Source organism: Leptopilina heterotoma, unplaced genomic scaffold, assembly GCF_015476425.1.
Source record: "Leptopilina heterotoma isolate Lh14 unplaced genomic scaffold, ASM1547642v1 Lhet_76, whole genome shotgun sequence".
NCBI lineage: Eukaryota > Metazoa > Arthropoda > Insecta > Hymenoptera > Figitidae > Leptopilina > Leptopilina heterotoma.
In genome coordinates, this window is record NW_025111175.1 from 1,548,085 (window position 1) to 1,560,975 (window position 12,891).

At 22.7% G+C, this 12,891-nt stretch overlaps 1 protein-coding gene across 4 annotated transcripts in view; it reads right to left on the reverse strand.

Annotated features, from left to right (window-relative positions):
• Window positions 1-3,775: 3,775 nt before the first annotated feature.
• LOC122510817 (REPTOR-binding partner) overlaps window positions 3,776-12,891 on the reverse strand; it is a 33,298-nt gene continuing 24,182 nt past the window's right edge. For all 4 annotated transcript variants that reach the window (XM_043625727.1, XM_043625725.1, XM_043625728.1 and 1 more), the window contains 2 exons: window positions 7,098-7,219; window positions 3,776-4,757 (listed from right to left, as the gene is read on the reverse strand). In XM_043625727.1, the coding sequence (XP_043481662.1) occupies window positions 4,653-4,757; window positions 7,098-7,219 (227 nt within the window). In that variant the 3' untranslated portion in view covers window positions 3,776-4,652. The remainder of the gene's footprint in view (window positions 4,758-7,097; window positions 7,220-12,891) is intronic.

The window sequence follows — 12,891 nt, forward strand, 5'->3', positions numbered from 1 at the left end:
AAACCAAAGTCAAAAATTAAAAAATACGTTTCAAGTTGAAAATATTTCTATCTAAGTGTTATAAAATGCAGTATAACATTTTCTGCATTTATACTTAAATTATTTAATTCTGTATAAAAATATTCACAATTTCATTCACAAATTCCCAATATTATGAAGAAAAAACTTTAAGCACCAAGTAAAGTTGAATATTTCATGTCATAATGACTAAAGATAATGAAACTTTAATTACTGAAGCAATTTTACACTAAAAGTTAAGGCACTATATAAACAACAAAGTTAAAATACTTGAAAATGAAAGCTTTCTCGAGAGTTGAGGTAATGGAATGCCATAACTAATTAATGGTGAAATGTCAGCAAATAGCCTAATTGAGTAGGTGTAAGGAGAAGCACCCAGGCTGTGTTGCCATACAGACATACCGTAAAATCTATTGGTGTATTTACACTAAATTTCCTCTCGACGAGAGGCACTTCAACGACCACAGCTATTGGTATCTCGAGGATTACTTGGTGGTAGAAATGGTCAGATAAGGATAACTTCACGAATTACAGATTACTTCCAACCATATTCAAATCTCATTGCGAATTCCCTAAAACCTAATTTTCCTTTTTCAAAATACATTAAATTATTAAAAGCTACATTTTGAAGAAATAATCTCATCCCAGGTCCCAGTCGCTCTTATCGCATTAAAGATAAATAGTCAAAAGTCGATTATTTTATTCAGTAACAAAAATTTAATTTTTCATTTCCCTGACCTTCCTCTGATTTTTAAATTCAATAATTTTATTAAATAAATATTTAAATACTAGTTATTTTTTTCCCACAGGAATTAAATCTTTTTTTTTATAAATTTTCAATTTTAGATCTTTTAAAATTCAATTATTTCTCCAAAAAACATGTTCCTTTCCAAAATTTAATCCGTTTCAACAATTTTTAAATAATACACACACTGAAAAAAATTTTTATTTAATTCCCTGTAATATATTACCAATTATTTTTATTATTATTAATACTGTTAAATTTCTTGTGGGAATAAAACAAAAACCGTTCCTCGTGCACCGAAAACAAAAAAAAATTTGTTTTCAGGCATAAAAAATGCATTTCAACTAATATAAAACCAACAGCTACCGAAATCTGACCAAATTGCAATGAGATTCAGCACTGGAGCATATTTCAAGCTAAAATATGCAAATTTTCATTGTCCGGCAGAGAGCAGTATTTCGCATATTCAATGTACAACAGTAAAATATATAAAAGCTAAATGTAATTTTCAAGCGTGAGTGCGTACTAGTGTCACCACACCTATTTCCTTCAAAATGTTTTGTTTTCTTTTTCAAACAACTGATTAGCGGAATAAACAGTAACGACACATATATATGTTTATATATATAAAATTAACTAACGACCCACACTAGACGAGAATGCAAATGTTTCTCAATGCAAGGAGAAAAGTAAACAGACCTAACGACTATAAACTCAACACGAATAGAAACTGACACATAACCAGTATATATGTATACATATATACAAAATTTATATATGTATATGGTCAGAAATATTTTTCTCCTGATAAAAAAGCAGAAAAAGGCAAAAAAAAAAATTTTCACAAAAAAATATATCGTATACCAATTGCTCAATTCACAGAAAGAGTTTTACTTCATGAATTTTTATCGTTTGAATCGTCGATAAATTGCTTTTAAAAATTTCGAACATTGTAAGACTATACAAATGGCTCAAATTCTCTCGAGAGAATTTAAAATAGAATTCCATTCAATATATAGTTAAAGCTATGACAGAAATTTCAATTTCAATTCATTGAGTAAACCTTAAAAAAATGATGATGAATAAAATTTTAATTTAATATATAGAAATCTATAAACAATTTTGAAGAAGAAATTAAGTTTGAATTATCATCAAATTTTCAATATTTTAATTTTAAAAAATATATAATTTAAACGATTTGAACTATTTTATAACGTAACCTTAAAAATAAGGTTTGCGCCAGGAATCACAAGTACGATTTCCACCAAAAACTGACATTTTGCTGACACAAAAATATAATATTCCTACTTTTATTCATCTTATTACTTATTCACCTTGTTCAACACTTAAAAAATTTTTTTCACACAAAATACTCAATTAATCGAATACTATTATTGTTGTTTTAATACTAGTAGGAAATTGTCGCAACAATATCATAAAAGAAAAATTTCTCACCAGAAATATTTTATTCATAAACACTATTTTGTTGTAAAAAAAAAACAAAGGAAACTAGAAGAAATATTGTCGAAACAATAGCAAGTAACAAAGATTACATACTGCACATGCGCAGATGTTTGACACTTGTCTACAAAGATATTTTGATTGTTAGAAATATTCCATCAAATTATGCAAAAAACTATTAAAAAACAGATAATTCTTTGAAAAACAATTGAAAACTTGTAACAAGTGTTATATTTAGCTGCAATCACGAAAATATTGTAAACTAATCAACCTAACCTAAAAATAGTCATACCTAGAAAATGTAATCATTACCTGTGCAATTCACTGTTTTCAGCTCCAAATCCATCTTCCACTAGGAAAAATTTATCTAATAATTACGATTCTTTAACTGCAAGGACATAAAATACACTTTATGTTCAACGATTGTGTAAAAAAACATGTGATTATTCTGACACGACGCTCACTGCGACGGTGCGACTAGAAATGGTTGAACTACTCGAGTCAATGACTTGTACCTTGCGCACATGCGCACAACTTCAGACAAGATGCTGCCGCGAAAATTCAAATTTCAATTTCATAAAATAATTAATAAAAGAATAATTTCTTAATTTATTCAAATTTTAATTTCACTCTTGTTAAATAAAAATTGTATACTTTATATTTCTTTTTTCACTATACGACATATTATATTATTGTATTTAGTTTATTAAAAAATATTGAAAAATAGTATAAATTCTTTAAAATGAATAGAAATATAGAGCATTTGTATAAATAAATTAATATTTATAAATAATAATAGTAAACAGGAAATAATAATACGTTCATTGAAATATTAAATATAAAAACCGCTCACGAACTGTGGACTTGCAGCATTAATAGAAATGTCAATTAGTTGAACTAACCTAAAAACTACTTGATGCAACAATTATCATAGTTACCTATTCGATTTTCCGCTTTCAGTCCAAAATTTACCTTTTACTAGGAAAAAAATATTTACTAATTACGATCACTATTCCTCCAAGACAATAAATACACTTTCTATAATAGGATTAACAATAAACAATGGAGCCTTCTGACAATGACGTGGCACTGCATCCACAAGACTACTTGAGTCAATGACATGTCTATTCCGCGCATGCGCGAAACTCCAGACAAGTATTAACCGCGAAAATGAATTCAAATTTGAATTTAATAATTATAATTATAACATAAAAAGTAAATTATTACTTTTTTGTTTCAAAATTTATTTTGAAAGTAATAAATTTTGATATAGTTATAAATATTATAATAAATAATAAGAAAATAAAACCTAAATAAGAAATAAAAATTATAAATACAAATTCTGAAATTCTGGAAAAAATAAAAAATTATCAATACCTAAATAATAATCATAAAATAAAACCTAAATAATTAATAAACAATCAAAATTATAAATACAAAATTCTGAAATCCGATAAAAATTAAAAAAAATTTCTGAATAAACAATTTCTAAATATTGTATAAATATAATAATTAGATGCTAATTATCAGGGATCAGAAAATACGAAATAATTTTCTGTATACATAATGCAGTTTTAATTTACAATGTACAATGGACTTCTTAACTATTATTACAACAATGGTACAATAATTACAGCACATTTCTTGAAAAGTGACAGAAAATAATAATTCATCATTATTCACATTAATAGCTCTAATAGTAAACAGTATTTGAAAATTCCATACAATTATATTCATTCTGTTTCTTTTCAAGGGACGATTCTCACGAGTTATTTATTTTTTTCTTTTTCAATATTATTATTACTATCAAGTATAAAAAAAGACTATTTCCTCGATACTCTTTCAATAAAAGAATTCTAAAAGCGTAACTCTGATAAAAATATAGCAATTTTTTTTGTATTATATTTCTGTATGTATATATTTTGATTAAATCAAAAAAAAAATAATACATAAAAATAAAATCTCTATTTCTAAGACAAAAAAATGATTCTCTATTTTAATGCCTTTTTATGAATAAAATAAAAAAATATATTCACATTTAATGAGAGTGTAAAAAAACAGAAACAACGGATCAGAGCCTCTTTTCTTTTTTCTTCTAGAATAACAACTAAACTCTCTAGTAGATCTCTGATATAGAACTTTGACAAAAAAAAGGAGAAAAAAAATAAATTTACAGGAGGGAGAGACTGTAAAAGTGATTCAGGTACTTTAAAAAATCCAAATAAAATGGAAAAAAATTAATAACGTAATTTACCTTCCAGAGGTAATAAAACGATTATTTCTACAGGAAGATCGAGTTTGAAAAAATGTTAACTGCTTAACATTGAGGAAAAAAAACACAACTTTAAAGCGTAAACACCCTTAAAACATAAAACAAAGGATTTTTTTTTTGGAGTTTTTTGCTGGAAGGCACTTGGTTTTTTTTCCTCTAGTTGTTGTTCGTCTCTTTTTTCATGGTTCCAAGTTCCTCCAGCATCGCTTGTATTCCCTCAGGAACTCGACCTGCATCCAACTCCTGTCCCCAAAAACGATACTAAAAAAGAAAAAAGAAAATTGTAAACAAAATGTAAAACACTTGTCTATTTTATTTGTTGAGTGCGTGTGTGTGAGTGTATAAAAGAAAGAAGATGAAAACGTGCGTAAATGTTTTAAAATAAAAAAAAAGAATTCAATAGAGAAAGATAAAAGGAAAAATTTTTTTAAAAAAGGAGAAAAAAATATATTCTACCAAAAAAAAATTTTTCACAAAAAACGAAATCTACAATAGTATGAGCCATTAAAAGAAAAATAAAAAAAAAGAAGAAAGAAATCAAAAACAGTAACGAGAGAATTCAAATATAGAGGGAAATTTTTCAAACAAAAAGTTATTGCAAAAAATTGCAAGGAAAAATAGGAGTAAATAAAATAATTTATAGGTAAAATAGTAAAGAAATAAGTAAAAAAAAGAAATTGTAGCCTAAAATTCAATATTTATTTTATTTTTTGTTATTTTATATTTATTTCATTTACTTTACTTTTTAGATTTATTTTAATCATTCTGCTTTCCTTTTTTTTATTTATTTTACTTATTTCAATCATTTTATTTCTTTTATTAATTTTGTTTTACTTTCTTAATTCATTTTACGCCTATTTATTTATTTTTTTAAATTATTTATTTATCTATTTATTTATTTCAATATATAAACGGGCTTACAAAGAAAAAAAAAGAAAATTCATTTTGTTTAAAATTTTTTTTATTTATTTTGCTTATTTTATTCACTTTATTTATTTTATTTATTATATTTTTTATCTTTTATTATATTTTTATTTAAACGAGTAAATTAATGAATAAGTAAACAAAATTTATGAGCATAAATAAAAAATACAAATAAAATAATTAATTTCAAACTTATACTTGTTTATAAATGAATAATATTAAAATAATATTTTTAATAAAAATACAAAAATTGAAGTGAATGAAATTAAAATTCATAAAAATAAATTAAATAAGTAAATAATATTTACAAACATGAATAAAAAAGAAAAATATGAAATAATTTATTTATTTCAAACTTATTTGCCTTTATAAATAAATGATTAAAACAAAAATGTTTCTAAGCAAAAATACAAAACATAAATAAATCAAAAAGTTAGTGAATTAAAAAAAACTTTTTTAAAATAAATGAAAATTAAAATCATGAATAAAAAAAGAAAAAAAAACAGAAATAAATATGTAAATAAAATTCACAAACGTAGAAGAATTTCATAAAAATAATTAAATTAATAAATTAATAAATATTAGAAGCATTAAAAAATATGAATAAAAAGCAAAATAAATAAGTAAAAGTGATAGATGTAAAAATACTAAACATAAATAAATGAATAAATAAGGGAATAAAATTAACAATTAGAAATAAAAAATTTAATTAAAATAAATAAAATTATGAGCATAAATACAAAACATAAATAAATAAATAAATAAGCAAATAAAATTTATATGTAGAAATAAAAAAACCAAGATAAAAGAATAAAATAAAAAAGAAGTAAATGAAAATCATAAGCGTAAGTATAAAATATGAATAAAGTTATTAATATACGTAAATAAATGAAGATTAAAATTAATTAATTAAATTAAATTAGTAAATAAATAAATATTTATATTTTGAAAAATTTTATTCTATTTTATTCTAAGTAAATATAAAAATAAATTATACAAAATAAAAAAAAACTTTAAAGAATATATGCAAAATTTAAATAAAATAAATAAATAAATAAAATTATTGCAAAATAAACACAAAAAATTTAAATAAATTAATAGAATATGCAAAATAAACAAAAATTGATCAAATTAAGCAAAAAAACAAATAAATAAATAGAAACAAAGTGTAAAATATTTTCGAAAATAAATCGAACAAATTCAAAGAAAAAAAAATATTAACAAATAAAATGTTATTGACAGAATGTAATTTACAAACTATAACGAAAATGGTATGGACGAAAAAAACATTCAAAACAAAAATCACAAAGGAAATTTAATAAAGAAGATAAATTAAATTTTACAGAAACATTAAATTACATGTATTAAATCAAAGCAAAACGATATTACATGAAAAATTTTGTTGAAAAGCTGTAAAACGTCATCGACGCAATGTTCCATGAATTCTAAAGTGAAAAAGGATTTCTGACAAGAGTTGAAGAGCGCAGTAAAAAAGGGGAAAAATAACAAAGCAGTAAAAGAAATAGAGACAGCAAACAAATAAATGGAAAAATAGAAAGTATAAGCGCAAAAGATTAGAGAAATGAAACAAGTGTATGTGTTTCTGTGTGAGAAATATTTTCAAGAAAACAAAGAAAGATGTGTAGAAAAAAAAACGTAGATTTTTGTTGTTTTTACCATGTCTAGCTCCTTTCGGAGGGCCATCACGGCCTTTTCTCTATCGGCGACAAGCTCTTCCAGGTACTGATATCTCAACTTTTTACGAGCACGGCACTCTCTCGCGCTCTGCCGGCTTCGTTCTAATATAAAACAGCAGCAACAACAACAAAAAAACAAAAGAGATACAGATGAATTTAGTTTCTTTTTTCTTTAAACAAAGAGAAATGTATAAAAATATATTATATATATAATGTATATTAAAATTAATATCTAAATATACATAAAAATTATAAAGGAGTTTCAACAAGAAGTGACTCGCAATTTGACAAAAAATATGCATCTAAAATTTTTTTTTTTACAAAAAGTTTCCCAAGACTTTTCACTTGCAAATTGTTTTAAGACAATTAGAATCGAATTAATGTAAAATTTAGTTTAATTCAGAGAAATTAAATTACAAATTTCATTTAATTATTTTAACTATACATATTAATTTAATTTAAAAATGAAAATAAGCTTCTAATTTTTTAAAATTCAATATTTTTAATATTTTCAATTACATATTTCCAAAAATAATAACATTTTAGAATTATTTTTAACATTTTGGAGAAAAAAATAATGTTCAAAATTTTTAATTAAAATTCATTAGTTTTTTTAAATTATACAAAAATTCTTTAAAGAAATACAATTATTTTCGAAAAATTACATTAATAAAATATTTTTAAAAACTAATTATTAGAATAGTTTTGTAATAATTTTTTAAGATTCAACAGAGTTGCCACAAATATTAAATTTTATTTTTCCCTGATTTCCAGACAAAATTTTAACTTTTTCCCTGACCCTAAAGAATATTCTGATTCACTCTAAAATTATTTGATACTCAAAAAAAATGTTCTATTACAATTATTTACAAATTTCTTCAAAAGTAAAATTATTCGAAAACATCAATAACTTATTTTTTAAATAAATATTGAATCATTATTACTTTTCCGTAAAAATTAAAATTCTTCACATTTTAATAAAATTTTGAAAAAAAATTACATTTTTCAAGGAATTTAATTAAAATATTGTATAAAAAATAATTAAAGTTTTGCCAAGAATTTTATTAAAATTTTTCTAAATTAATTGAATTTCAGAGAAGAATTTTATTATTTATAAAGATACTTGAAATTTTGACAAGAATGTTTGTAAATAATTGAAATCCTCAGAAGAACTTTATTATTTAAGAAAATAATTGAAATCCTCAAAAGAATTTTATTATAGAAAATAATTAAAATCTTTAAAGGAATTTTTCTTTTTATGAAGATAATTGAAATTTTTAAGAAGAATTTTATTGAAATTTTTTGAAAATAATTGAAATACTTTGAAAATTGTTGTTATTTATGAAAATAATTGAAATCTTCAAAAGATTTTTTTTTATGAAGATAATTGAATTTTCAGGAAGAATTTTTATTATAATTATTTTTAAAAATAATTGAATTTTGGAGATGAATTTTATTTTTTATATAGATAATTGAAATTTTGACAAGAATTTTTGTAAAGTTTTTAACATAATTGAATTTCAGCGAAGAATTTTATTATTTTTGAAAATAATTTAATTCTTCCAACGAATTTTATTCAAGTTTATAAAAAAAATGAATTTCTATGAAGAATTTTATTATTTATATAAATAATTCAATTCTTGCACATAATTTTATTCAAATTTATGAAAATAATTGAATTTCGGTAAAGAATTTTATTATTTATACATATATAAATAATTGAATTCTTGCAAAGAATTTTATTCAAATTTATAAAAATAATTGAATTTCGGTGAAAAATTTTATTATTTATAAACATAATTGAATTCTTGCAAAGAATTTTGTTAAATTTTGTTAAATAATTGAATTCTTGCGACGAATTTTATAAAATCTTTTTAAATAATTGATATTTTTCGAAAAATTTTTTGAAATTTTGTATTTTAAATAATTGAATTCCTGTAAAATTTTGCCAAGAGTTTTATTAAAATTTTAAAAATAATTGAATTTCGATGAAAAATTTTATTATTTATAAAGATAATTGAAATTTTAACGAGAATTTTTTTTTCCTTTTTAAACATAATTGAAATTCTACGAAGAATTTTTATAACTTTTGAAAATAATTGAATTTCTAGAATCATTTGTAACTTTTCCAAAATTCAATTTTTTTTTTTTTAGTTTTTTTAACTAAAATTCTTCTATCAATCTAGTATTTATGAAAATTGTAAAAATTATTCATTAAATAATTTATAAGTCGTAATTATATGATGGTTCTTGAAAAATTAAGTTATTTAAACAGAAATTATTGTCAGAAATAGAACAAATTGAAAGGTTTGTATTAAAATTCGTGGTAATTCCATAGTTTACGAGGCAAACAAAAAAAAAATTTTTTAATTTCAAAGTTTTCTCATGAATTTTAAAAATTAAATTTTTTCCAGTTTTTTTTTTAATAAAAATCCCTAAATTTTCCCTGATTTCCCTGACCTGTGGCAACCCTGTTCAAAATTTACTTTTTAGACTTATTAAAATTTTTTAGAAATCACGGTACTTTTTATAATTAAAATTTAAAATTCTTCAAAAATTTGATCATTTTTATTTATACTTTTCAAAAAATCAATTATTTTTAAAAAATTTTACCAAATTTGAATTGTTTGGGAATTTTTCAAAATTAAAAAACTATATTATCGTTCAAAAATTATTTAAAAATATTTTTAGAAAATGAATCGTAAGAACTTCTTTATTATAATTTTTTGAAAATATACCTTAATAACTTAAAAAAAAACTATGGAGAGTCACAATTATTATAAAAAATTGAGTTTATGTATTTAAATAATTGAATTCTGGAAGAACTTTTGGAAAATTATTTAAATTAATTTGTTACTAAATAAAAAATTATTTATTATTATTTTTAGAAAAAAAAATCAAGTCACTAATTGTTTATGTATATAAGGAGAAGAATAAGAAAAAAAAATGATAAATTACTTGTATTTTGGAAAATTGAACCAAATTGAGACTTCGGGATAATTTCTTCTTATATTTATGCAATTTTCTGGAAGGCATCATATTCTGGATATAGAGGTATATAATGGTACACTTTGGATACATATGTATATACATGGAGTGTATAATGGTTGGCACAAACAAGGAGTGTAAGAGAGTCCACAGTGAAGTGGAAGGAATTGCAAATAATTTCGTACACTATTTCACCGAAGTGATAAAATATTTTACGATCAACCCTGCATTATCGTGCTTCCGGGCTTGTTTTACGTGATCATAAAGCTCGCCATTGCTCATTCACTCTCTCTCCATATAAACATATATATATATATACAAACACACGCACAATAACAAATCGTAGAAACAAATTCACGCGCGCGAATACTTTAGATTTCGTTTAAATAAACGCTTATTCTTCCATCCGACGTTTGTTATATATGTATTCTACACTTAAAACTTTGAATCATTAAAAAGTGATTCATGTTACGTCGGGAAATGAGTTCGAGAAAAAAAAAAGGAAGTTAAATTTTTCTACTCAAAAAAGAAATTCATTCGTTTGTATTTACACAGTTTTTCTAAGAATATCAAATTGAGACAAAAAACGAATCAAAACGTTGCTTCGCAACACTTTTGATTTGTTTTTTGTCTCAATTTGATATCCTTAGAAAAACTGTGTAAATAATTTAAATAAATAATGTAATGAATAAATCCTTTGCAATAGCCGCGCGAGTTAAAGTGTCGCTTGTCACTTCAGCGACGTGGGTTCGATTCCTCCCAACGGAATTTAGAATTCAACTTAAAATTTTATTAAATAAGTATAAAGTAATGAATAGTAAATTATAATAAATAAAAGAAAAAAAATAATGAATAAATATGTAATAAATAAATAAGTAATAAATAATTATGAAATTATGAAATATAAAAAATACAAAATAATGAAATATTTATAAATTTTTCTTTTTAAAATGAATACACACACACATATATATATACTATACAAGAAAAGTGTCTGGAAATGTTGCAAAGTTTAAAACTCATTTCCCGGCGCTACTGATAAGTTAGAAAAGAGGAAGGAAAAAAAAAGTAAACGGGGATGGGTTGTTTCTTAGTCTTCAGCGCTAATTTGGCAAGACTGAGGTCCTCGTACGAACTTTAGTACCGAGCAATAAAGCAAAGTCTAGAGAGAAAAGTTTCGATGTTCCTGTACGTGATTTTCGTCGTTAGGATACGTGCGTTGCTAAACACGAGATGAAGGTGTTAATGTGAAAGGAGGGTAAAAAAAAGTAAAAAAAAAAAAAACACGGAAAAAAAACCCCCCGAGGGTATAAAAAAAAGTGACATGTGAGAAAAAAACGTGTTGAAAGCAAATGAATACGTTAATTTGTCACACGACAACAAATTAGTAAATAAATATCAACAAAAAAACACTATTTTTTCAAATAAATTAAAAATTTTTCCAAATTTAAAATTCTTCATAGGAAAAAATTGTGCTTTTTTCTATTTATGCTATAATTGGAATTTTTATCGGATTGCAGAATTTGGAAAAAATATATTTTTCTTCAAATAATTAACATGCAAATTTAATAATGGATTTCATAATTTAGAAAATATATAATTTTCTTTAAATTAAAATGCAGATTTAATAATAGATTTCAGAATTTGTCAAAAAATATTGCGAGACTTTTCAATTACAATAAAAATATTTTCTTTTCGATTTAAAATGTTTTTAGACATTAAAAATATTTCATTAGAGTTTAAAAATATTTTTTCGAGATCTAAAATATATCCAAGAGTTTTAAAATAATTTCTTAGAGTTCTAAAATATATTTAAGAGGTCCAGAATATTTCTCCGAGTTCTAAATTGTATTTAAGAGTTTCAAGATATTTTTAGAGTTTCAAAATATTCCTTCGACTTCGAAAATGTATTTAAGAGTACTAAAATATTTTCAAGAGTTTCAAAATATTTCTTCGAGTTCTAAAATAATTTTTTTTTTTAACTCTTAAAAATATTTTAGGACTCTGAGAAATATTATGGAACTGTAAAAAATAGTTTAGTACTCTGAGTAATATTATGCAACTGTAAAAAATATTTTAAAACTCAAAGAAATATTTTGAAACTCTTAAAAATATTTTATAACTCTTAAATACATTTTAAAACTTGATGAAATATTTTTAAACTCTTAGACGTATTTGTAGAACTCTAAGAAATATTTTGAAACTCTTAAACATAGTTTAGAACTCGCAGAAATATTTTAGAACTGGAAGAAATTTTTCAGAACACGAAAAAATATTTCGAAACTCATAAACACATTTTAAAATCTGAAAAAATGTTTTGAAACTCTTAAAAATATTTTAGAACTGCAAGACATGTTCCAAAATATTTCTTAGAATTTAAAATCGTTTCTCAGAGAGTTAAAATATGTTTAAGAGTCTCAAAATGTTTTTGAATTCTAAAACATTTCTTAAAAATCTAAAATATTTTTAAGAGTATCTAAATACTTTTTTAGAGTTCCAAAATGTTTTTTAAAGTTCTAAAATAATTATCTGAGTTCTAAAATACATTATTTTCAGAATTTCAAAATGTTTTTTAGAATCCTAAAATATGTCTCAAAAATCTAAAATGTGTTTAAGAGTTCCAAATAGTTGTTTTTGAGTTCTAAAATTTTTTTAAAGCTCAAATAGATTTTAAAGAGTTTCGAAATGTTGTTTAGAGTTCTACAGGAAGTTTAGAAAGCATAAAATGTTTTCTAGAGTTTTAAAATTCTCTTAGATATTAAAAACATGTTTAAGAGTACAAAAAT